The sequence below is a fragment of the Mesoplodon bidens genome (assembly GCF_964165515.1).
Source record: "Mesoplodon bidens genome assembly, chromosome: 2".
Lineage (NCBI taxonomy): Eukaryota > Metazoa > Chordata > Mammalia > Artiodactyla > Ziphiidae > Mesoplodon > Mesoplodon bidens.
The window spans coordinates 68,366,361-68,394,185 of NC_138177.1; the positions used below are offsets into that span (position 1 = coordinate 68,366,361).

Genomic DNA, 27,825 nt, shown 5'->3' on the forward strand with positions numbered 1-27,825 from the left:
GGCTCCCAGGCCCAGAGTAGGCTGCAAGCTGGGGGCAGGAAAGGGGAGTTTTTACAGTCATTCCATCTTTAGAAATAAGGAGAAAACTGGATCCTTTTCCACTACTCTGGTTCTATAAGGTACTCTTACTGCTGAGCTCCAAGGGGATCTGCAAGCACGAAAGGGTCTAAACAAAACAAGAGAGCTTTGCCCTGGCTTAAGATAAGAGTAACAAACAGGAAGATGGGTCAGTGCGATAACTGGTAGGAAGATGACGCTGGGAACGTCGGCTCTTCACATGGCTGCCAGCCCTACAGAGGACAACACGGTAAGAACCAAGACAATCACTCCAGACTGGTATAGCTGGGAAATCGTCAGGCCTTTTCCTAGGTCCCACATCTGTAGAAATAAGAAAAAAAAATTGTTTTTCAGCAATCAGGGTCCTGGTCACTCTCACAACTCCTTTCTCAGAAAGGAACTCCACCTAGGAACAGGCAATTCCTCTCAGCATGATTCTAGAGGAAACCTCTTCTCCCCTTATTCCTGACCTTCACTTTCCTCAAAACCCACAATACAGTAACGACCACCCACTTATCCCAATGACAGTAAAGGGATCCATCCTCAGCCCATAAGATCTTCCAGAATGAATAGATAAAAACGTTCTCTTGTGACAAAAAAACTGATCAATGTTTCCCAAAGTGTGTTTCTCCAAAAACTAGTTCCTCAGAATGTTAAAAGGCATTACATGGGGGAAAAAAGTTCTGTGGTCAAATTAATTTGGTAAAAGTTTAACTACAAGACTTCCCAAACAATTTATTAATGCACACTGTTAATCTCCAAAATGGGGATATAATATACATGATTTCCTAGGTATAGCCAACCAGGTATGGAATCCCCTTTGAGAAGGAACATTTGTCCAGCAGAGGACTAGTATTTTTTTTAAAATAAATTTATTTATTTATTTATTTTTGGCTGCATTGGGTCTTCATTGCTGCACACAAGCTTTTCTCTAGTTGCAGCAAGTGGGGGTTTCTCTTGTTGTGGAGCATGGGCTCTAGGCCCGTAGCTGTGGCGCAAGGGCTCAGTAGTTGTGGCTCATGGGCTCTAGAGCACAGGGTCAGTAGTTGTGGCACTTGGGCTTAGTTGCTCTGCGGCATGTGGGATCTTCCCGGACCAGGGTTCAAACCTGTGTCTCCTGCATTGGCAGGCGGATTCTCAACCACTGTGCCACCAGGGAAGTCCAGGACTAATATTTTTTTAAAATACTCTTTGGGGTCTAGAACACTATTTCTCAATTTTGTTTTGACTGTGACCCCCACCCCCAACTAAGAAATATCTTTTTAATCAGTACCCAGTGTGTGTGTGCATATGTATGTGTGCGTGTGTGTGTGTGTATGTATATATATAAAATATATAATATATAAAAGTTCATGAAACAATAAGCAATATTTATCATTACCATGTGTGTTATATTCTATATGTTGTATTCTATTTAAATTTCTTTTTTTTGTTGGTAGCAACCCACTAAATTGATTTTCTACCCATTGAGTCAAAAAAACACAATTTAAAAAATACTGATCTAGACTCTCTTGTGCCCTAGGGACATTAACATATCGTACTCTAAAAGATTCCCTAGGGCCTCCCTGGTGGCGCAGTGGTTGAGAGTCCGCCTGCCGATGCAGGGGATACGGGTTCGTGCCCCGGTCCGGGAGGATCCCATATGCCGCGGAGCAGCTGGGCCCGTGAGCCATGGCCGCTGAGCCTGTGCATCCGGAGCCTGTGCTCCGCAACGGGAGAGGCCACAACAGTGAGAGGCCCACGTACCGCAAAAAAAAAAAATAATAAATAAATAAAAAAAAAAAAAAAAAAAAAAAAAAAAGATTCCCTAGGGCAAAAGTAGAGTCTTCAGGTTTCACGTTTCCCACATATGACTGTCTCAACACACACATATACCTATACCCTGAATGTAAAACTGAACAAATTAGGATTGCCTCAGAGAAAAATTAGAGAGCCCCCAAAATAATCAAGATGAGAAGATGCCCCTACCTCAGCTGCCAAAGAGCTTCTACCTAGATAAGATTAGGAGTCAAACAGATTCCACAAAAAGCTGTTTTGCTTATAAAGGCACAGTGTTTTACCAAAAAATCGAGTCCTACTGGGTGGTGGTGATGGGGGAATATTCTCTAGCATAGCAGAGACCTTGTCACTTCCTACTCTCTTAATATCAATTCCACCCTCCACTCCCCCACTAGATCTTCTGGCAAGGCAATTATCAAGCTCAGAGTGCAAGAACTATGGACTGTCACAGAGAACAGATAAAATCCTGTCCCACACTCAGAGCCAGGACTTGCTAAAAGAACAAACAAAAGCAGATTTAAGGGATTAAGAAAAGCCTTGACTGAGTTCTGACATTTTATAAAATCTCTTCCCCTTCCCTCCCCCCATACTGAGACAAAAGCAAATGTATGGCAAGTCCCTGCCTGAGCCAGGATGCCAACAAAGGAAGCTGATCAGCTGATTCCATTGGAAAGCTTTGTTCTGTGGAATAAGAAGTCATTAATGGAAATGCCCTCCCTCTCCATCCCCTCTTCCTGAGGGAAGTGAAGTCATTTTGAATCAAACTGAACACTGCCTCAGGGAACAGTTGATAGATACACTTAATTTAATAGATCATTTAGTCTCTCACTCTTCTGATTCCATTAAACTGTCTATTGGACCAGACTACAATTCAGAAAGTGCTTATCTCTAGGCTCTGATGTGGAAGTTATGAAAGGTCAAATTAAGGCAAGAGCATCCAACTGACAGATGGCTTAGGTTGAGAAATAATGGAAAACCAGAAAGAATGAAGCTGTAATTATCTTCCTGGGAAAGGAAGCAAGACTAGGGGTAGGGAGACCACAATATATAAATCTTAAAATGCTATAGGAGAGATTCATCTCTGACCTGGGGCAGGTTTCATTAAGCTTTAATTCCTTAATAAAGAGAAGGAGACACCAGTTTGAACTGACCCCAAGGTCATGTAGGAGGCAACATGGTCAGATTTCAGGCTATCAAAAGATTCCTAAACTCAATATTGGGATCCTAGTACCCAGTTGCTTGTTAAAGTTGGCCCCATTCTCTCTAATAGTTCAAAACAAACAAAAAACAAAAGCAGTTAACACAATCCAGTATCAAGATAATAAACATCAGTATATTTGAATCCAGCCAAATTTGTCACTCTATGTTGACAGGAAGTTTAGACTGAAAGCAGTAACTATTATTTGTCTGATAAATATGCCTTCTATGCCAGATGTATGGCTTGGCTTCATGGGTCTCTTTTAGTAACATCCCTCTTGAAACTAAAAGAATTCACTGAGACCCTGCAAGTATCTGCCAGGCCTACATGCAGTCTAAGCTACATCACCAGCTGGGCTACCTGGCAATGCACAGGGCATCTAGTTTAGCTTTCCTCAAGAGGCCCCTGAACAAAGGTCCAGCACAACTAACTTTAAGAACAGCACACTAAACCCAGACCAGGAAAGAGAAAATCCTTCCAGGCTCCCCATTCCTTTCACCCAGAAAATGTACAACTTACCAAGTGTCGGATCCCATTCCAGGTATGATACGTGAGAGGGAAGACGAGTGCAAATTTGGCTGTGTGGATCAGCGCTGGCCCCAAACACAGGGACTTTACAAGTTCCAAATGAGACTCAAAGCTCCCAGGGACCAAGAGGGCTGACAAGCCAAAAAGAGAGACCCCTGAGGAGAAACAAAGTAAGCCCATCACACCAGCTACAACCAATTTAACACATAAAACTGGGTTCTATGACAGCCCTAGGACTTCACACAATTCTAAACCATTTTAAAATGGGAAAGATTTAAACTAATGTTCACATTCGCAGTGGAAGATATGCTACTTGGAATCCGACCCTAATCTCTTAAATTTGCCATATATTTTAGCATATTGCTCCTTCTTTCAACATCTCTCTCTATAAAAACTTCACCCATCATTTTAGAAGCCACCTCTGGCTGCATCTATATCATCATCTCAGTAAGCAAAAATAATAACAGTACATTCAGTCAAAGGAAGAATGAAAAAAAATTTAAATCACTCAAATCTCTACCATACAAAAATTTAACTCAATATGGATCAGAGACCTAAATGTAAGAACTAAAACCATTAAACCAAGAAAACATAGGAGTAAATCTTTATGACCTTGGATTAGCAGTGGTTTCTTAGATATGACACCAAACCAGAAGCAACAAAATAATAAATTGGACTTCATCAAAATTAAAAACTTTTGGGTGCCATCCATTTCTCCATCAGTCTGGAAGAATGCTGGTGCTGAGAATAACTACCATGGCTTGCAGCTCTTTGACGAAACCTCAGATGCGTCAGAATTTTATAGCATTCATAGGAGAAGCAAAGGCTGAAGGAAGACATGCTGTTCACACCCTAGGATAAGGCAGCCACATCAGAGTCTGGTCTCCTAGAGGTTAGTGTTGCTGAGTGGCTATTCCGAGGACTCAGTTAGTAGACCGCTGTCACAGTTGGTGCACAGATCAGAGCTGAGCCTGGTATCTGAGGCACATGTGTGGCTGTCGAGGTTTTGGAACTTCAGGTTTGCACTGAAATTCAGAGGGTAGTGGGGAGCTCCTGTGATCGTCTAGCTTCCTATCTATGCAGGCTGTCAAAGATCCTTGAATGCTCTTGGGTCATATCTTCCTCCCAAACCTTCTCAAACGATATCTCAGTTCCATGTTACCTCAGTGTTTTCAGGAATTTTTTTCATGATGCCTCTAAGCCAAAAGAAAAACCTAACAGTTCTGTTTATTAAGTAGATAGATTCAAACAACTTAAATATTTATGTCTTAACAATTTAGTAGCTATGTGAAAAAAATTATCCTTGTAAATGGAAAGAAAAAACTTTTATTCTTAAATAACCAGTTACTTACTAACATGTTGTTGGATATTATACATCTCAAACCTCAGAAATTAAATTGGACATTACCATGCTCATTTCCTGTTCCACACTGACCTTCACACAAGTTGGATTACAGAATCAGAACTTCAGTGAGAGACCAGGCAAACCTAGTGCTCAGGCAGTCAGCTTTGTTTCTAGAAAAGCCAAAGGACTTACAGGTTTATAAAGTAATTAACGGAACTCTGAAATTACTGTTTTATTCTCTTGGGCTTTCTGTAAGATGGGACATGAATTATTGATTCTCAAATGTGATATGTCATATGTTAGGAATCCCAGTCATTCCAGACAGAGGCACTGTAGAGAGAGTGAAAAGTGCACAAACTTTGGTTAAGACAGATCTGAGTTCAGTCTGTCACTAACTAGCTACTATATCATCACTTCCTTCTCTGCTTATAATAATGCCTACTTAGGACTGTGAGAATTAAATTAAATACATATATATAAAGTTCCTAATACAGGCCTGGTAGTGATTATTATTTACATTAATAGTTGGAATATTTAATCTTTTACCTCTCAGAAAATGTCTGATCATTTGTAGCTAAAAATCTCATTCTCAGCCCTTCCTACTCCATATCTTAGTCCTTGAATTGTCAAGAGGGGATGACCTGGAAAAACTGATTGTCACCAGAAGAGAAAATGCTTCTCAGAAATGCTCTGTTTTCCCTCAATGCATGAATACTCCTGCCCGCCACGCGCCCCCCCGCCCCACAAGGCTGCAGGGAAGCAGACAGGCAGAATATATGATGAGATTAGTTTGACAACACTTTAGTTAAGACAGCAATCAGGTACTGCCAACCTGAGTTTTAATCATCACTTGGTCAGGTCCACCAAGTCCCTTTTAGATGTTTTCATTTTCTTTGGCAGTGACATCTGCAGAGGCTTGCTGGGAAGAAGTGTCTGAAAGAACTTATGATGGCTTCTGGAAGTGGCAACAGGACTTACTGACAATCCGCACAGTTCTGTATGTAGCACTTAACTGCAGAAGAACAGGCTGAAGTTGGTCTTGGCAGCCAAGTGAAAGCACCATTTAATTTTTCTTAGTGATTAGATGGGACAGCTTCAGTGGCTTTGTTTTCATAAATTAAATTGTTTGGCTGTTAGAGGAGTCCCTCCTTAGGCGCTCAGGTTCTAGGAGGAGAGGCTATTTCCTGCCTTCCAGTACACTAGACATCAGAGGAGGATTTAGGAAATTTCATATTTAATTTCTTCTCATATACTTTTCATTTGTAAAGAGGAAAGCTTTGGCCAAAATCGCTTCTGATTAACTTACTGATACTGATATTCCTTGTTTGAAGATGTGATACAATAAGAAATACGTATTTGGTCTTTTTCCCCCAATTCCTGGCACACAGCTCCTAAAACCCTTGTAATCTCTGGAGTGAAAGGAAAGTTTTTTTGTATGCTAATGAGATAATTAGTAGCTGGCGGGGAGGGGGAGTGGGCGGCTAGACAGCTTCAGGATGGGGTCTAGCTGCCAGAAAAAGCAAGGCATGATTTGAGGATTGGGACTTTTAGTCCCATACCTCCCTCCCCTTCCCTGTCCACATCCCTCCCCCAACCCCACCACACCTGGGAGTGGCTGGTGATTGAGCTAATCACCAATGGCCAATGATTTAATCAACCTTGCCTAGGCAATGAAGCCACCATAAAACCCCCTAAACTACAGGACTTGTACAGCTTCCAGGTCACTGAACACAAAGATGTACTGGGAGAGTAGTGTGCCCACAGAGGGCATGGAAGCTCCATACACACTCCCCTCTCTGCTCCCCCATACCTTGCCCTGTGTATCTCCTCCGTTTGTTTTTTTGTTTGTTTTTTTTGTTTTGTTTTGTTTTGTTTGCGGTACGCAGGCCTCTCACTGCTGTGGCCTCTCCCATTTCGGAGCACAGGCTCCGGACGCGCAGGCTCAGGGGCCTAGCCACTCCGCGGCATGTGGGATCTTCCTGGATCAGGGCACGAACCCGTGTCCCCTGCATTGGCAGGCGGACTCTCAACCACTGCGCCACCAGGGAAGCCCCGTTTGGTTTTTTTTTTTTTTTTTTTTTTGCTGTACGCGGGCCTCTCACTGCTGTGGCCTCTCCCGTTGCGGAGCACAGGCTCCGGACACACAGGCTCCGCGGCCATGGCTCGCGGGCCCAGCCGCTCCGCGGCATGTGGGATCTTCCGGGATAGGGGCACGAACCCGTGTCCCCTGCATCGGCAGGCGGACTCTCAACCACTGCGCCACCAGGGAAGCCCCCGTTTGGTTTTTTAAATAGAGGAGTTGAGGACTTCCCTGGTGGCGCAGTGGTTAAGAATCCACCTGCCAATGCAGGGGACACAGGTTCGACTCCTGGTCCAGGAAGATCCCACATGCCATGGAGCAGCTAAGCCCGTGTGCCACAACTACTGAGCCTGCACTCCTAGAGCCTGAGCTCCGCAACAAGAAAAGCCACCGCGATGAGAAGCACGTGCACTGCAACGAAGAGCAGCCCCCACTCGCCGCAACTAGAGAAAGCCTGAGTGCAGCAACGAAGACCCAATGTAGCCGAAAAAAAAAAGTTCTGAAGCAAATTTTAAAAAAATAATAAAATAAAGAAGCTGATCCTTTATTTTAAAACCCAGTACATCTTGGGACTTCCCTGGCGGTCCAGTGGTTAGGACTCCACACTTCCAATGCAGGGGGCACAGGTTCAATCCCTGGTAATGGAACTAAGGTCCCACTAGCCACATGGCAAAAAAAAAAAAAAAAAAAAAAAAAACAGTATGTCTAAATAAAGTGTCTTCCTGAGTTATGGTGAGCTCTTCTAGCAAATTATCAAACCTGAGGAAGGGGTCATGGGAACCCTGATTTACAGCTCGAATTTTATATATTTAATTTAATTCTCACAGTCCTAACTAGGCATTATTATAACCGGAAAAGGAAGTGATGATACAGTAGCTAGTTAGTGACAGAGTTGGAATTGAACTCAGATCTAACTCCAAAGTTTATGCTCTTTTCTCTTTCTCTAAACTGCCTCAGTCAGGAATGACGAGGGTATAACACATCACATTGGAGAATCAATAACTCTGGTCCCATCCCATGAAAAGCCCAGACGAAAAAAACAGTCATTTCAGAGTTCCATTAGTTACTTTATATACTTATAAGTCCTTTGGCTTTTCTAGAAAAGAAACGACTGCCTAAGCAGTAGGTTTGCCTATACAGTCAAGTGACCTTTCACTGAAGTTCTGATTCTCCAATCTAACCCGTTTTTAAAGACTATCCAAAACATTCAGGACCATTCTTCTACCCATTCAAGTTAGTTGTACAATTTATTTATAGTTGTATTCCTCTAAAATATCTGTTGTTTGGCACTCATTTTCTTTTTTGAATCTCATTCTTTTTACTGTTGTATGTTGCATCTTGATTACCCTTTCCCAGTCTCATTCACATTGCAGCTTCAGGTACCTGTCATTCTCAAGCAATTTACCTAATTTCACCTAGATTTTTATACTGTCTGTCACTATGAAAAATCACGAGTATTTTAATCCCTACAGAATCTAAGCAATGAAAGAGTGTTACTGGCCTTCTCTCTCCATCTTTTAAAGGACTGCTTGTAAAGGTCTTCCTCAATAAATTCTATATAAAGTCAAACTAGTGTCATCATGCTTTTTTAGTTCAACATGCTTTTCAGAATTTATATATTGGCCATAAAATCTCTACTGTCTGAATAAATACCTAATCATGGATTTGTCTAGGCCAAACAAATGAGAACATGAACCTTTTATGACTTCCCATGGTCAACGGGATCAAGTTCCAACTTCTCAGCACAGCAGTCAAAGTCCTTTATTGTCTGGTGCACTTTCCAGTCTTATCTTTTGCTGCTTCTCCCATAACACAATGCTTAAACAAGCAGATCTAGTTATCATTATCCAGGACTCTGGATTCCTTCCAAACCCTGTGCCTTTGCATAAGGTAGTCTGTCCATTGGGAAGTCCTCCTCTGCCTCCTTTCCATGAATTCTCCTACTCATCCTTCTTTCAAGTTCTCCAATTCCTGAAGAGTTGTTCTCTCCTCTGGGATCTCATATCTCTATTAAAAAGTTATCACAGTGCATTATAAATATTTATTTGTCTTACTCCTTAGATTCTTTCACCCTTGAGGGTAGAGGCTATTATTATCACTATCCAATTTCTAATGCATAACAGGAGATTAATTAGAAGTTAGAAGGAACGAACATATCTGAAATGACCACTATGAGCAAAGTGATTTACACGGTTGTACTCATTTAGTAAATAAAGATTAACTAAGCACCTACTGAGTGCTAGAGGATATGAAAGGTAAATAAGATAGATGCAGTTCCTACTCTATGAAGAGTTTACAGCCTAATAAAAGAGACAGATTTATAAAAACTAAGCAAATAAAATAATTACAAGTTATATAATAACCTAAGGAATGGTAACATAGGAATGATAACATCGGATCTTAGATAGGAATTCTTATCTTTACTTGCTTACCAACAAAACTAATCTAATTGTGAATAGCAGAGACTTAGTTTTGGATAATTTCTCCAGTGTCTCAGCAGCTGCTCCCTAAATACAGGATCCCTATATTTGAGCCACTAGTCCTGTTGATGACCACTTCAGTGAAAACATACTCTATGGAAGCCTAGGAGGGGCCCCAAAGGATATTATGAAAAACAAAAATATGTCCATGTCTCCAGCATTAGCCAGAGAAAACTTAAAATACAGCTGATCCTCTTATCAAGTACCTCCCTACTGTGGAAAGATCCATCAGACTCCAGAAACCTGACTATAATCTGTACATCCTACCTGTAATAAACCTTACTACCTGAAAAGGATGCACTAAGACCAGCATACGACTCACTCTGCAGCTGTATTTCATATTATATAAATAAATAAATAGACATTCTGATTTGTAACCAAGAATTTTTGAGATTGGAGAATGAGTTAATGTTTTTGCACCTGATCAATTCTAGGTGATGAAAACTGGGTGCTAAAACTGAGTTTCTGAAAGAATAAGGTTGATGATTAATCTTGGACTGTGTGTGGTCAGTCAGCCAGTCTATCTCCATTATATTTCTATATCTGTTCTCTGTAATGACAATAAACATACTATCAGGACATGCTAGGGATGATTTAAAAATTGGCTAAGAAAAAATAAGAAAAAGAATTCAAAAAAGAAAAAAAATTGGCTAAGAAAAGAACCTGAGCATTGTGTGAACTCATAATTAATTGTTAAAGAAATGAACAACAATAAGCTTAAATGACTTATCATTTTCTCTAAATCAAGTTTCTGAGGAGGCATTGCCAAGAGCCAAAGAAAGAGCAAAGTTTTTCAAAGCAGTATGTGTGTGTGTGTTTGTGTGTTCATGTGCGCATAAAAACACATACATACCTGCACTCAAGGCAATACCAGTGCCACGGTGGCAAATGGACATCACCATGGGAAGAGACCATCTGAAAAGAAACACACAAAAGCAATTTAAAAAAAGGAATAGGGCTTCCCTGGTGGCGCAGTGGTTGAGAGTCCACCTGCCGATGCAGGGGACGCGGGCTCGTGCCCCGGTCTGGGAAGATCCCACATGCCGCAGAGCGGCTGGGCCCATGAGCCATGGCCACTGAGCCTGCACGTCCGGAGCCTGTGCTCCGCAACGGGAGAGGCCACAACAGTGAGAGGCCCACGTACTGCAAAAAAAAAAAAAAAAGGAATAGACGATACCATAGTAGAGAGTCCGTCTTGGCAAAAAGAATATAAACCACTTCAGAAATAGGCAACCATTTATCGCAAAACAAAAACAAACAGCTTTCACATTCCTGTGTTTCCACTCTCTAATTTGAAAATAAGAACAGTGATTTATTTAAGGAGAAGCATTACTCCCTTTTCCAGACTGCATCACTAACAGAGCTGAGAGGAGGAATCAATTAAAACTCAAACTCCTCCTTTCATAAGAAGAAGGAACATGGGTCAAAAACATCAATTAAAGTTGCATACAGTTAGAAAATAAACACTAGATTACAACCACCTGGGTCCTTCCATTTCTCCAGTCGTAAGACAGAAGTAGAAGAAAACCTGAGTTTTATTTATCCACTGTTTCATATAACATTAAGTCATCCATGATCTTTCTTATTATATACTCCAAAATATCCAAACTGAGCATATCAGTCATTCCCTAATAAATTACCTATCCCAAATTTAAAATCCCATTTTGCTGGATTTAGTATATGTTCTTAATCCACAGTAGTTTTAAAATACTTTGTCATCAAACCACTTTTTAAAGCATGTTCTGGGACTTCCCTGGTGGCACAGTGGTTTAGAATCCGCCTGCCAATGCAGGCGACACGAGTTCAATCCCTGGTCCAGGAAGATTCCCACATACCGCAGAGCAACTAAGCCCATGGGCCACAACTACTAAGCCTGTGCTCTAGAGCCCACAAGCCACAACTACTGAAGCCCGTGCACCCAGAGCCCGTGCTCCACAACAAGAGAAGCTACCACAACGAGAAGGCCACGCACCACAACGAAGAGTAGTCCCCACTCGCTGCAGCTAGAGAAAGCCCGCGTGTAGCAAAGAGGACCCAACACAGTCAAAAATAAATTAATTAATATAAATAAATAAATCATGTTCTGATTTTTCTATCTGCCAAAGCATTTCCATGGAAGGACAACCAACACTGCTACATTCTGGACCTAGTGCTCATGCTCAAGAGGGAACTGGTTAGTGAAATGGAAAGAACAGGCATCTTTGGATAAAGTTAACATTCATCCTGGAAAGTCAGCTTAGACAGAGAATGCTGAGCATAATCAGACCACATACTCCATACTCTAAAGGGAAGCAACTCAAGTAGGTTGAAAGGACCGCAAAAGGAAATTCTATGTATTAAAAATGGTCACAGTAAGAAAGGAGTAATGTCTAAAGAAACCAAAAAAACTGGCTAGACGCCACTCTCATTAACTCAGACCAACAAGATAAATATAAAAGGCAGAAGAAGAGCCTCATAACAAAGGACAAGCGGAGAACAATGGCATAATTTGATTAGAAGAATCAGGAGACTAAAACCCAGAATGAGCTGAGGCTTACAAAACTGTCAAGGACAACAACAAGGGGCTTTTAAAATTGTATTCAGGGAAAGACAGCCTCCTAACTGGGGTTGACAATTTTATGTTAATGGATGACAGAGTGCAAAGCAGATTGCTCAACTATTTTATTTGTCAAAGAGAATGATTATCAGACTGAAAAAGACAGAACAAATATTGATTTGAAAGAAAAAAAAAGTGGGGAAATTATAAGACATTGCTTAGCATTCCAAGTGCACTTAGGGCTCCTGGCAAGATGAATTAAATCACAAGAGCTAACACATGGAACATATGCACTGTTCTAGTAATCTTTTAGACATATTGAAATGGAAAATGGGAGTGATAAAGTCAAATGTTACCCTAACTTTAAAACAATGGTTAGGCTTCCCTGGTGGCGCAGTGGTTAGGAATCCGCCTGCCAGGGCAGGGGACAGTCTCACATGATCTTCCAGAATCTTGTCACTCCTCATCAGGCAGTATTTATATTTAGCGCCTTGACTCTGGGCAGGACTTCATGACTGACTGCCTCAAGATATAGAATGCAGCAGAACTGACACTGCACGAGTTCCAAATCACTTGCCCTCCTTCTATCCCTCAATCCCTTCGTCCATCCCTCTCTTATGCAATATGGAAGCCCAAAATAGCCTCAGCAGAAAGATCATGTAACAAGACCCATGTAGAAGGAAAAACGAAATCCCCTCTAAGAGCCAGAATCAACCCAAAACATGTGAGTAAACGGATCTTCAAATTATTTCAGTCCCAGCCTTGTGTTCTCTAGTTGAGGCCTCAGACATCATGGAGCAGAGACAGATCATCCCCACTATTTCCTTTCAAACATTAGATAAGAGTCAAGCACAGAAAATCAAGGTTGTTTAAATTCACTTACAGAAAAGATGATCACTAGGAGCCAGTATGATTTCCCTTTGGAAAATTTTTTTTCAGGAAATACTGTGATCCTTTTGAGCACAGATTTTATCTTATTCATCTTTGTATTTCCAACTCCTAAAAAAGTACCAAGCACACTGTGAGCAATTAACAAATATCTACTGATTTGAAGTGTGTTAAATTTTTTTCCTTTTTTGACTTTTAGTAGAATGTTAATCAAGGAAAAGCTAGAGACATAAGATACATGATTTTCAGCAAGTGACCTAACATCACGCTGCAAACAATACCACCAAAAAAGTAAAAAGCAAAGAAGATACATAAATGGCCAGTAAGTATATGAAAAGATGCTCAGCATCACTAATCATTAGAGAAATGCAAATCAAAACCGTAATGAAATACCTCTTCATATCCATTAGGATGGCTATTATTAAAACAACTACAACAAAAACAGCAAATCACAAATGTTGGCAAGGATGTGGAGAAATTGGAACCCTTGTGCACTGCTGGTGGAAATGTAAACAGTGCAGCCCTTGTGGAAAACAGTATGTTACTTCCTCAAAATATTAAATATAGGGACTTCCCTGGTGGTGTAGTGGTTTAAGAATCTGCCTGCCAATGCAGGCGACACAGGTTTGAGCCCTGGTCTGGGAAGATCCCACATGCTGCAGAGCAACTAAGCCCATGCGCCACAACTACTGAGCCTGTGCTCTAGAGCCCACAAGCCACAACTACTGAGCCCATGCACCTAGAGTCCATGCTCTGCAACAAGAGAAGCCACCACAATGAGAAGCTACGCACCGCAATGAAGAGCAGCCCCCGCTCGCCTCAACTAGAGAAAGCCCGCGCACAGCAAAGACCCAACACAGCCAAAAATAAATAAATTTATATTTAAAAAAATTAAATATAGAATTACCATATGATCTGGCAATTCCACTTCAAGGATATACCCAAAAGAATTGAAATCAGAGATTCAAAGAGATTCGTACACCCATGTTCGTAGCAGCATTATTCACAAGAGCCAAAAGATAGAAACAACACAAAAATCCATGGACGAATTAATGGATAAGGAAAATGTGGTATATATGTAAAATGGGATATTATTCAGCTTTAAAAAGGAATTAAATTCTGACACATTCTTTAACATGGATGAACCTTGAAGACATTATGCCAGATGAAATAAGCCAGATACAAAAGGACAAACATTATATGATTCTACCTTATGAGGTACCTAGAGTAGTCAAATTTATACAGACAGAAACTTGAATGGTGGTTGCCAGGGGCTGGGGGCAGAGGGGAATGGTAATTATTGTATAGTTTCAGTGTGGGAAGATGAGAGGATTCTGGAGATCAACAGTGGTGATGGTTGTACAACAATGTGAATGTACTTAATGCCACTGAACTATACACTTAAAAATGGCTAAACTGGCAAATTTTATGTTATATACATTTTACCACAATTTTAAAAAAGTAAAAAGACAACCCAACTTAAAAATGAGCATAGGACTTGAATATACATTTCTCCAAAGAAGATATACAAATGGCCAATAAACACATAAAAAGATACTCGGCATCAATAAAGGTTGTCAGAAAAAAAATGGACTTAGATCTATTTTATATGGTTCAGGGTAGAACTAGAACCACTGTACAGAAGATATGTTGTAGTAAGTTCAATAAAATGAGGGTCTTTCTGATAATAAGAGAAATTCCCAAATTGGAAAAGGGTGATAGTGAGTTCCTTTTCTCTGGAGGTGTGCAAGCATAGGTAGACATCCATTTATGAAAATACTGCAGAGGAAATTCACTCATTAGGTACAATAGTGGCTTTTAAACTTTTTTTATTTTTATTTTTTTATTATTATTATTTTTTGAGCAGCACCCTTTCTTCAAATGCAAAATCCTTGAAGTCAAGTTGCTTTGGTTATCCAGGACTAAGGGCCTACAGTGCAATCTGCATGTTGGCCAGCCCCACACGACTATCCACAGAAGCTTAATGGAATATCCAAAGCCCCAAGTAGCAGTCTTAAAACCAATGAGGTTGAAGAATAAATTAAAATTTAAGAACGTTTCTAACTCTAAGTTTTTAAACTATTTTTCGAACGTCCTTTAGAATGACTTGTTTTCCTAATAATGTAATCCCTATACACACTTTTGCTTTGATAAACTGACTTAATTTATTAAGAGATAAAGAGTACTTCAGGGACTTCCCTGGTGGCACAGTGGTTAAGAATATACCTGCCAATGCAGGGGACACGAGTTCGAGCCCTGGTCCCAGAAGATCCCACATGCCACAGCACAGTTAAGCCCATGCGCCAAAACTACTGAGCCTGCACTCTAGAGCCCATGAGCCACAACCACTGAAGCCCGCACGCCTACAGCCTGTGCTCCACAATGAAGAGTAGCCCCTGCTCACCACAACTAGAGAAAGCCTGCATGCAGCAACGAAGCCCCAATGCAGCCAAAAATAGATAAATAAATAAATTATTTTTTTTTAAGTTTAAAAAAAAGAGTACTTCAGAAAGGGCTATAACTTAACCATATACCTCCATGCTACCTCCAAAAATCTATAAAAGTTAGCAACAGAAAATATGATTCCAGATATCTCAGACATCTTTCCCAGACATTTCACCTTGGAAACAGCTCTATGTTTCCTGCTATTTTTTTCCCCATAAATATGTCTAGAGTTTCATAACCAAAGAGCAAACAAGGTAGTTTAAGTCTCATCTCATCAGCTTATTACTGTTTGTTATATGACCTGTGAAAAAAGGCCAGGGCTTTAAATATAGACTCAAAATAATTTGAGAAGTTCTTCATCATTATAATCTTCCCCCATATCTTTCATCTCTTAAAAATAAGTTTTACCATAAAGTAGCAAGGATTGAAATCACTTATTAATCTTCTGTTTTAGTAGAATGTCCAATTTCTACTGTTCAATTAGAATTATTTCTGGAATCTGGCTTGGAAAAAATCTGAAGGGTTGTGGTATTTGTGGAGGTGGTTAAAAAATGACCAGCCTCCCTGGCAGGAACCCAAGTAAAGACGGTAACTGAGTTCAAGATGATTTGCTGAGTTAGCTAGAAAGGAGCAGATCTACAGGGATTTTTTGGGAAGACACCAGCATAACAGCCATCAGTGCTACTTCTGAAGACAAATTAACAGAAATAGATGTACGTATGCATATGTATATACTCACATATACACATGTACATGTGTATATTCATACATATATCTCATAGCTCTAATCTACTGAAACAGCCTAGAAGCAATGATATCCTGGTAGCAATGAGCACATCTAGCACCCAGACCTTGATTTCACAGGAGCCATCTTGAAAGAACTCCCACTAGCTAAGTCTGGGACAATCTGAACAACAAAATAAATCAGAGTAACAGTGTAACTCTTTGGGCAAAATAGGAATTGTGCAATAATAGGAAAAAATATATATAAACATATTTTTTAAATTAATTAATTAATTAATTTTTGGCTGCTTTGGGTCCTCGGTGCTGCTCACAGGCTTTCTCCAGTTGCGGCGAGCGGGGGCTACTCTTCGTTGTGGTGCGCGGGCCTCTCATTGCAGTGGCTTCTCTTGTTGCGGAGCACGGGCTCTAGGGGTGTGGGCTTCAGTAGTTGTGGCATGCGGGCTCAGTAGTTGTGGCTCATGGGCTCTAGAGCGCAGGCTCAGTAGTCATGGCTAATGGGCTTAGTTGCTCCGTGGCACGTGGGATCTTGCCGGATCAGGGCTCGAACCTGTGTCCCCTGCATTGGCAGGCACCACGAGGGAGGCCCATATATACATAAATATATATATATATATATATATATATATATAATATCTGTTCCTAGTTTCTGACACAGTGTTCCTAAAACCCTTATTAATCTCCTGAGTGATAGGGGTGCTAGGAGTATCTTTTTATTTGATCTTTGACTCTGGTTCCTGACACACAGTTCCTAAATCCCTTGGAATTTCCTGGGTGGTAAGAGCGATCTTTGTTCTAATGAGGTGACTCTGGATGGGGGTTGGTCCCCAGAAAGACCAAACCATGACCAGAAGCTTGGAACTTTCAGCCCCACCCCCACCTCCTTCCGGGAAGGGAAGGGCTAGAGATTAAGTTAATAATTGATCATGCCTATGTGTTGAAGCCTCCATAAAAATCCCCAAAGTACAGGGTTTGGGAAGTTTTCAGGCTGGTAAATACATCCACAACAGGAAGGTAGTGCACCACAACTCCATGGAGACAGAAGCTCCTGTGCTCAGGATCCTTCCAGACATAGAACTAACTAAAAGGGCACCTTGCTATTCATCTGTATCATTTGTAATATCCTTTATAATAAACTAGTAAAGTTAAGTAAATGTTTCTGAGTTCTTTGAGACATTCTAACAAATTATTGAATCCACAGAGGGTGTTGTGAAAACTCTTGATTTATAGTTGATTAGTCAGAAGTACAGGTGACAACCTGGGACTTGCAATTGGCATCCGAACTGGCAGGCAGTCTTGTGGGACTGAGCCCCTAACCTGGGGGGCCTGTGTTAACTCCAAGTAGTAAGTGTCATAACTGAATTGTCGGACACCCAATTGGTGCTGGAGAGTTGAAAAATTGGTTGTGGGAAAACATTTGGTATCAGAAGTACTGAGAGTAGAGAGGAAACATTAGTGTCTTTCCTTTAGTTGCTGTCGTAAGAGTAGAGGAGAAGAGTTTTTCCTGTTAGAAATACTGGAGAAAGAAAGGAAGAAAGAAAGAGAGAAAGAGAGAGAGAGAGAGAGAGAAAGCAAGCAAGCAAGCTTTACCCTATAGTAAGAAACAAGGTATGATGGAATTAGAAAAATCACAATTTGGCAACCATCACAGTAATAACTGATTCAGGCAACTACCATCGAAAGATGCTAATGGGTAAACACCTGACGAGAAGTAGAATATTATACTCTCAAAGTACCTCCCCACAAAATAAGAATTAATAAATACAACATCTTTTTCCATTAACTTTATAGTGGAGAAACCTAGCAGACACACCTTAACCAGTGATAAAAAGTTACATCACCAGCCAGGGACTTCCCTGGTGGTCCAGTGGTAAAGAATCCACCTTACAATGCAGGGACGCGGGTTCGATCCCTGGTCAGAGAACTAAGATCCCACGTGCCATGGGGCAACTAAGCCCGCGCACCACAACTACTGAGCTCGAGTGCCTCAACTAGAGCCTGTGTGCCACAAACGACAGAGCCCATGTGCTTTGGAACCCATGCATCACAACTACAGAGCCCACGCACCCTGGAGCCTGTGCACCACAACTAGAGAAGAGAAAACTCGCACGCCACAACTAGAGAGAAGCCTGTGCACCACAATGAAGATCCCGCGTGCCGCCATTAAAACCCGATGCAGCCAAAGATAAATAAATTAAATAAATAAATAAATAAATTATAAATACATCTTTAAAAAAAAAAGTTACATCACCACCAATGGGATATATCACCATCATGTGTCACCCTCTGACAGGATGCACTAAGAAGAACATGGCATCACTTCAGAGGTATTCCTGCCAAAAATGCACAAACACAAGAATACATCAGATAAACCCCAAACTGGGAAACATCTTAAAAATGTCAAGATCATAAAAGATACAGAAAGGCTAAAAAATTGTTCCATACTGAAGGAGATTAAAGAGACAACTAAATGTAATACATGATCCTGAGTTGGCTCTTGGACCTATAAAAGACATTACTGGGACAACTGGCAAAATCTGAATGGGATCTGAGGATTAGTTGGTAACACTGGATCAGTGTTAATTTTGACTGTGATGGTTGTAGTATGGAGAGTTTCCTTGAATTTAGGAAACACACACTCAAGTATTAAGGGATTGTGGTAGGCAGAAAGATGTCCACATTCTAATCCCTGAAACCTGTGAGTACTTATCTTAAATGGCAAAGGGGAATTAAGGTTGCAGGTGAAATTAAGGTTGCTATAAGCTCACCTTAAGATAAGGAGACTATCTTGGATTAGCTGGATGGGCCCAATATAATCCTCTTAAAGTCCTTAAAAGTGGAAGGGTCTGGCAGAAGGAGGGAGTTAGAGAAGAAATGTGACAATGAAGCAGGTTCAAAGTGACAGGATGGAAGAACTTGACCCACCATTGCTGGTTTTGAAGATGGAGGAAGACCACAAACCAAAGAATTCAGAACAGCCTTCAGAAGCTGGAAAAGGCCAAGGAAACACCCCTAGAGCCTCCAGAAAGGAATGCAACCCTGCTAACACCTTAATTTTAGCCCTGTAAGACATGAGCCAGAGTTTGACCTACAGGACTGTAAGATGATAAATGTGCTGTTTTAAGCCACCAAGTTTGTACTTAACTTGTGACAGCAGCAATAGAAAACTAATACAGGAATCATGCGGTATCATCATCACTGCACTTGTTCTTAAATCATTCAGACATGTTATAACACATTGGGAATCTGCATAAAGGTACAGAGGAACACAGTGCACTACTTCTGCAACATTTATGTAAATTTAAAATTGTTTCAAAATAAATTTTTTTAATTAACAGGAATTACATTTTGACTTACCAGAATTTTCCAAGTAGTAGTTTTGCAGGCTAGATTACCCTTCTAAGGCCAGAAGAGGGAATTTAGTCATCTTGTTATAAAAAAGGCCTAAGGGAAATAATCAGGGACGCTATGCGCCAACCTCCAGAACTTTTATCCATTACTACTAAATTCCCTGGTTCTAGAGCCCTTACCTGTAGATAGTGACATGGGGAGACAAAGGACGGTTTGAACCAGTGTTCTTATTCCAGAACCTCTCCATCTCTTCTTTGGCTGTGGTTCCCAAAGGGACAGCACTAAAATAAAACCAAAAGGTTTTAAAATGATTAAAAGTAAACTTGGTTTAAATTTTCACATAACAAAAAATTAAAATATAAAAAGGTAAGCTGGGCTAGATGAACCTATGTATTAGGAAAACATGTTTGTCCACTCACCTTATCTTTCTGCCAAGTTTGACTCAGTTATTAATAACCTCAATCACCCAATGAGGTCATATCAGAGGATAACTCTTCTTTCCAATCCCCCAACACACAGGTCCAGTAATGGAGGCTAAACTTCTTTCTTGTTGGGTGGCAGGGCAAATATAATATTTCAAAACCATTTACATAAATGGGTTACCCTTTTCCCAGGCCATGAGTGATATCTCATACATTACCACCTGCTCTCATCTGGCTCTTCAAGACTCCTTTTTAGGTTCTCAAAAATCAAGAACTGGATTCAACTCAGTACCTCTGAAGAGCTTCTTGGTTTTCCTTGTCACTGGGCTAGGCTGAAACCAACTGTTCTTTTCTTTTTCTTTTCTTTTTCCTTTTTTTTTTTTTTTGGCCGCACTGTAGGGCATATGGGATCTTAGTTCCCCCACCAGGATCGAACCTGCACCCCTTGCAGTGGAAGTGCAGAGTCTTAACCACTGGACCACCAGGGAAGTCCCTGAAGCCAATTGTTAAACAGCTATGTTCAACAATTTAACTTTCTATGTGCCTATATTAAACATGATCTATCCCCCTCAAGAAAATATTTCCCCATAGATTATTTATTAATTGCAAAAGTTAAAACAGTAACTCCATACTGGGAAAAAACTTAGCAGACATTTCTGTATTCAAATGATCAAAGTTAAAGTCACTAATGGGACAAATGACATCATATGCCCCTGATGTGATGTACTGAGGATACATCATTTATGTATTACACTTGCCAAAAATGGATAACCTGAATTTAGTCATTAGAAAACAATCAGACAAACCTAACTTAAGAGACACTCTACAAAATAACTGACCTGTATTCTTCAAAAATGTCAATGTCATAAAAGACACAGGAAGGCTAAGAAATAGTTCCAGGTTAAAGGATACTACAGAAATATGACAACTAAATATAATATGTGAACCTAATTAGATCCTGGATGGGGGACAGGTAGACTATATTTCTATAAAGTACATTATTTGGGACAAATGGAAAATCTGAAAAACAACTGTATATCAGATAAGATTACATCAATGTTAAATTTGCCAAATTTGATAACTGCATTTGTATAATTATACTGTATTTTATAAGATAATGCTCTTGTTCTTAGGAGAAGTTTGTTTTTTTTTTTTTTTTTTGGCCGCATCACACGGCATGTGGGATCTTAGTTCCCCTACCAGGAATAGAACTGGTAGCCCCTGCAGTAGAAGCTCAGAGTCCCAACCACTGGACCACCAGGGAATTCCCTTAGGAGAAGTATTTAGAAGTAAAAGGTCATGATGTCTGCAACTTAATCTCAAAGAATTCAGAGAAAATAATCACAATAATTAAATTGTGCTGAACCACACTAAATTGTCAATACTAGGCCAGTTTTGACCCACAAAAATGGCAATTTCATAGAGCACAACCTAAAATATATAGAGTGATAGGTAAACACAGCAAAATGTTAACAACTGATGAATGTAGGTGAAAGGTATACAGAACCTCCTTGTACTATTCTTCCAACTTTTCTGAAAGTACAAATTATCAAAATATTTTTACTATCTCTTTTTTTTTTTTTTCTGGCAGTACCACACAGCTTGCGGGACCTCAGTTCCCCAAACAGAGATTGAGCCCGGGCCGTGGCAGTGAAAGCACTGAATCCTAACCACTGGACCACTAGGGAACTCCCTGGAAGTACAAAATATTTCTAAAACTAAATGTTAAAAAAAAAAAAAGAACCACAAAGAGACAATTGTTGAAGTCAGTAGACTAGAAATGAATATAGCAGAAAGAAAGAGATATAAAGACTAAGGCCTGGGAGCTGCCCAAAATGCAAATCAATAAAGTTAGATATAGCAGAAAAGCTTAAAGTGAGGAAAATTAAGAAAAAACACAGATATATTCTTATCCTCCCTTCTTCTATTACCAGATGAGAAAAATAGGGACCACAATCACTAAATTTTCAGCCAACCATCTACAATTACGTGCTTTCGTACATATCCCCAAAATATCAGTCAACAGCCTACTGCTTTTCCCTGATGAAAAAAAGGTTAAATAATAATAATCTCCATATTTAGAAACTTACTTTCTGATACAGAGCAGAGGACTAAGGTGGGCACGGAGGCAATGATGGCCAACACGTCTGAAAGATAAGAGAACCAACAGTCAATACACATTTAGAGACATACTTCAGTATATCAACTTCTCTATTTTTGTACTGTATTAGACTCCGGGTGGAGGGGAAAACTAGGAATAAGATAAAAACAATGACAGTATCAGGATGTTTGAGATTTTTTCTAGTTGAAAAGCTACAACTTTAAATAACTTGAGAATAATCACAAATATTACTCACAAATGCAAAATAAGGTTTTAGCTGAACACAAATAATACAAGGTAAAAGAATAATCAGAGTTGGTAATGTTCAACAAAGAAATACAGAAAGCAAATTTTTTCAAGCTAGATCTTAAAGGAGGTGATGTTTAAAAGACAGGGGTTTAGGGCTTCCCTGGTGGCGCAGTGGTTGAGAGTCCGCCTGCTGATGCAGGGGACACGGGTTTGTGCCCTGGTCCGGGAAGATCCCACATGCCGCGGAGCGGCTAGGCCCGTGAGCCATAGCTGCTGAGCCTGCGTGTCCGGAGCCTGTGCTCCGCAACGGGAGAGGCCACAACAGCGAGAGGCCCGCGTACCACACAAAAAAATAAATAAAATAAAAGACGGGTTTAAAAAAAAGAGAGGGGGACTTCCTTGGTGGTCCAGTGGTTAGCACTCCTCGCTTGCACTGCAGGGGGCAAGCGTTCGATCCCTGGTCAGGGAACTAAGATCCTGCATGCCATGAGGCATGGCCAAAAATAAAATAAAAAATAAAATAAAATTTTAAAAGGGGGGTGGGTACAGAATAAGCCAGTGGCAACACCAAGTACTATACAACTTAGCCAAAGCAGACACCTGATGCAAATGGATGAATTTAAAAGGTTTAAAGAACAAGGGGTTTGAGGAGGCAGGGTCCTAAGTATTAAGCTGTCATTTTAGGAACTACCAACAAGTTCCAGACAACCGGATGAACTTTAAGTGAAAAAGGCTGTCATATAATAGTGCAAAAAATATGAGAATGTAGATTTCTTTACTATCCACATGAAAAGGTACTTGAAGAAGGTAACACAAGTTTTCTACTAAAAAGGTGCTATTTTTGAAATGTATGTATCAATACCGGAACTGCTTTTCAAGTCTGAGACTAAAATGTACCCAGGCATTCTATCTAAAGAGAATTTAACTGATTTTAACTAATTTAACATGGTATTATGAAAAACACATGATCACTACACCCCTTTAACTCACGTTATATCGAATCTTTCCAAAGGTATTTGAGAAAGTTATCAGAGTGAAGCTCTGGGACCAAATACATTGAGATTCTACAGAAGTTTACTGTATATACACTATGTGCAAGGCACTGTGGGGATACAAGATCACATTAAGATCCAATGATCTTCTAAAAAAGCTCATGATGTCCCTCATACCATTGATATTAGATGCATAAACATTTCAAGAACCTTACACTCTACACTAGAACACTAGAAGGGCCCACTATTTGAAGGAAAAATAATCCAACCAACACTTCCTTCAGCTCTTCCCTCTTTCCAGCTTTGGAGGCAAGAGGTGAATACAGACATTGTGTACCCAAGGCTCCCAGAAAGAAAGAAGTGGGAACAAATCTCTTTAAATCAATTGAAGTAATTGTGACTCTGAAGTTGCAGGGCATGCATTCCTCACACCAGGCTACATCCAGTCACTCAGCTACCCAGCAAGAGTTTGCAGATGTGGGTTGGAATCTACAGCACTCTCTGTCTAGTGCTATTGTCTCCCAGACAAATACCAATGTAAGCTTTCCACAAGGCCCTAACAGAAACGAGTTGCACAACTGCATAACCTTATTTGAAATATGATAAGAGTAGATATCTAATTTATCCTTGCCTTTCATGTGAAACCAGGAACCCTGAAAAGATCTTCTTTCCACCCAGGAAGAGTGCTTTATATGTTATAGCTAGAAAGTAATAGTACTTTCTTTATTTTATTTTTAATTAACAAGCCAGAACTGATTTCTAGTTAGTGCCTGTCCCTTTCTAAATGCATTATACATGTCTCCCCCAAAATGTAATCATGGCTCAAATTGTTTTTGAAACTCTTCTCTGTACTGAGTCAACAACAGTAATGTAAAAAGAACACTGGACAAAGTAAAAAAGCCAGACTGGAGGTCTAGATCTGCATAAGTTGTGTAACTTAGTGAGTCACTGAGTTTCAGCTTTTTCATTTATAAAATAGGATTGATAATACCTACATTATTGGTTGTTGGGAGGACTGCATGAGAAAATGTATAGCAAAGCACTCTCTAAACTGCAATATACCACATACATGTAATTTAGTAATATTTTCACTGGTCTCCCAAAGGTCTTTAGAATTCATAACACATTCTTTTTAAAACTCTGCAGTGTAAAAATATTCATCTGCTGAAAATGGATTCCACTTTTGGAAAAAACCAAAAGTTATTCAAAGTCAAGTCTATGTGATCAAATTGAATAAGATCCATTTTTGGTCCAAAACAAGATGTGACTATAATGAGTTTCTCTTGTATGCCCTCTAAACTTGATCTGACGGCATGTCAAAATTTAGTTTCATAAATGTCTGAGGTAACAGCAACATTAAAATGTTTACATAACCTTGAAGGACACAATGAACAGCAATCATTTATATACAAAATTTCTGATTAACTGTATGAGCACCCAACTGACTCCAAAGATACAATGTAAGTCATTCTTGATTTCTTTTCTCTTACATCCCCCCATATATATGCAAGGCATCACCCAATCCTACCAATACTATCTAGAAAACTTCAGTCCATTGTTTTAGTCTGTATCCTCTTAATTTCTCACTAGGACTATAACAGGAGCTCCTGAATTGATCTCCTAGCACCAATCTCTTCCCTATCATTCAATATTACCAGAGTTAAATTACTGAAAAATAAAGCTGACTTCATCAATCATCTGCCTGAAAGTCTTTAACAGTTCCCCACTACTTATAAGGTTCACACTGCAGTCAAACAAGGCCCTTCTCAACATGACCTAATCCAATTCTCCAGAGCTATTCTCCCACAAGTTCGCTTCAGCCCTTTATACATCTACCACACTGAACGTTACATTACCCCCCGACAGAGCAGTTTCTTTTGACCACATGCCTTTGCTCAGGCTATTCTCTGAGTGGACCTCCCTCGCAGCCTGATAAACTCATCCTTCAAGATCCAACAACTCCCAAATGGCAACTTCACCACTCCTTTAGCCTTACCTGCTGCACCTGTCATGCTCCCACATCACTTGTTCATATCTCTAAATCAACATTATGTTGCTTATTAATTAATCCATTTATCTCCTTTGCTAAACTTTGAGCTCCTTAAGAACAGAACTGGAATACTTTGCATCTATAGCACCTATAATAATATGTCAGAAGAGGCTCAAAAAAATGATTTGTGAATTAGTATGCTTATTTTAAAAGGCAGTCTTAAGAATTTAGACTTTAAATAAATTAAACCTTGTTTTTGGAGGTGCTTCACATGTAGCATTTAATATGATGAGCAACGTTTGGAGGGTTAATGACTTGGGGGCTTTGTGCTTAAGCTGCATGAACATTACTAGATAGAAGGCTAGCTGTTCTTAGCTTAGTTCTCTATCTCGGTCTTGGCTTTGGCAAGTCATTCCCTGACTGACTGCCAATGGAGTTTGTGCTACTTAGCTGGTTATTCCTCCCTAGCTAGTCCATGAACTTTAGGGAGTATACAAAACATAGAGCACTACTCAAAAGCCATGACATACAATACTGTGATAACTAATAATTTTTAGTTAACCAAGCATTAAAAATGTTTAGCCAATATTTCTCTTAAGTGAGTTCAAGTTATCACTATTTTCATTCACAAATGAAGAAACCACAATCATGCAATCAATGACCTTGACTTGTCCAAAATAAATGGAATTAGTGACACTACTAGAACTAGAAACTAGCTCCTAGAATTTAAGGTGCCCTTTCCATAAGAGTTTTGTACTACCACTAATGAATCCTAGTGATGACAGTCCTACACAGCTCAAAATGACACAGATTGGACATACTCAATGTGTACAGTGATCCTTGGTTTCTAAGCGCTAATCATGAAACTCCTAAAATGAACTGTTTAGACCCAATATGATCATTACAAGCTAAACGTTAATTCCACCAAAAAGCCTGTGACATCTTCTAAAATATGATATATCAAAGAATTCAAAAGCATTCAATTATGGTCAAACTACTTGTAATAAAGGATGCAATCTGGAAAGACTGGCCCTGACACGTTTTAGAAAAAAGACACAATTGTAAATAAGAGTCAGGGAGAAAAAAAGAAGGATTAAGATAAACCATTCCTGATCTCAGCTCCAAGAGGAATCATTTTGACACAGAGAAAAACTAAATAAAGTCCGTCTATTTTTACACTGGGTGACTGAAGTGGAAAGAGAAATGAAAAGACATTTGGGGAAATCAGGAATTAAATCTCAACTGCATTAAAACTAACTTTCCGGGCTTCCCTGGTGGCGCAGTGGTTGAGAGTCCGCCTGCCGATGCAGGGGACACGGGTTCGTGCCCCGGTCCGGGAAGATCCCACATGCCACGGAGCGACTGGGCCCGTGAGCCATGGCCGCTGAGCCTGCACGTCCAGAGCCTGTGCTCCGCAACGGGAGAGGCCACAACAGTGAGAGGCCCGCGTACAGCAAAAAAAAAAAAAAAAAAACTAACTTTCCATAACAAATAGTTTCCAAAAATAGTGCTGGCACGAAACTATGCTGGGATTTGTACCAAGAGTGTCTAAAATCGCTATGGCTAGAAAGGCTCTGAGCAGAGAACGAGGCCTTGTCGACAATGGACAGTTCAGAATGGAAGACAATCTAGGGTATTTCTCTGGACAAGGAGTTGACACTACAGAGAAAAACTGGGGCATCTATTCCCCTCACCCACCAAGTAAAAAAATAAACAAATTGAAGTTCCTGGCTGCTCTGGGGCAGCAGAGCAACCACTATGGGCGCTATTGCTAATCGTCACCCCGATAGGGGTCTAGGCCTCCTGCACTCTGCCAGGGGCCCGTTAGGAACTGGGACAGTGCCCACTCATTGCCAGCAGCTGGTGTTTGCAGGAGTAAAACGCAAAGGTAAAGTACACCAAGATCCTTCTCCTCGAGGCCCAAGCCTTAAATAAGAGAAGTTAGACCTACTTATTTTCTCGGAGCTCGGCTCTCGCTGCAGCCCCGAGAGCTATCTGGGGAAGAACTATTTTAGAAGTGGGGAAAAACTATTTTAAAAGTGGGAAAGCTGGGCTTCCCTGGTGGCGCAGTGGTTGAGTCCGCCTGCCGATGCAGGGGAACACAGATTCGTGCCCCGGTCCGGGAAGATCCCACATGCCGCGGAGCGGCTGGGCCTGTGAGCCATGGCCGCTGAGCCTGCGCCCGGAGCCTGTGCTCCGCAACGGGAGAGGCCACAACAGTGAGAGGCCCGCGTACCGCAAAAAAAAAAAAAAAGTGGGAAAGCAGAAGCGGCGAGAGCCCCGCGACCCATCCGCAAGGAGTAAGGAAAAGATAATCGGCCAGGGACCCCGAAGCTCTACAGGGTGCACAGGAGCCGCTAGGGGAGGGGAAGGGTCTCTAGGTTTCCAAAGCGCATGGCCTCCACCCACAGGTCCTTTCCCTGCCGAGGCACGAGGTAAACAGCTGTTAGCAAGACGTGAAGGGCCAGTGCAGCTCTCCCGAGAGCCGCCGGCACCGACTCCCACCCCCCACTAAAGTCACCTCAGACAGAGCGCAGCCATCTTGGGTTCCGGCCTGGACGGAAGTGACGCCAACGGCCCCGCCACCTCTGGGCGAGGGGAGGGGAGGGGCTTCTGTCATGTGACGACACGAGCTCTTTCAGA

General features: G+C 40.7%; 1 protein-coding gene across 2 annotated transcripts; it reads right to left on the minus strand.

The window, feature by feature from the left end:
- Positions 1–184: 184 nt before the first annotated feature.
- Positions 185–27,801, minus strand: SDHC (succinate dehydrogenase complex subunit C). Of its 2 annotated transcripts, XM_081225719.1 has the most exons (6): positions 27,704–27,801; positions 21,941–21,997; positions 19,608–19,709; positions 10,321–10,382; positions 3,554–3,717; positions 185–378 (listed from the first exon to the last, which is right to left on the minus strand). In XM_081225719.1, exons 1-6 carry the CDS (start codon positions 27,721–27,723, stop codon positions 274–276), a joined length of 510 nt encoding a protein of 169 aa, XP_081081845.1. In that variant the 5' UTR covers positions 27,724–27,801; the 3' UTR covers positions 185–273. The 2 variants fall into 2 exon arrangements, with proteins under 2 accessions (XP_081081845.1, XP_081081846.1); XM_081225720.1 differs by lacking the exon at positions 21,941–21,997 and having other exon boundaries at positions 27,704–27,722.
- Positions 27,802–27,825: the final 24 nt, after the last annotated feature.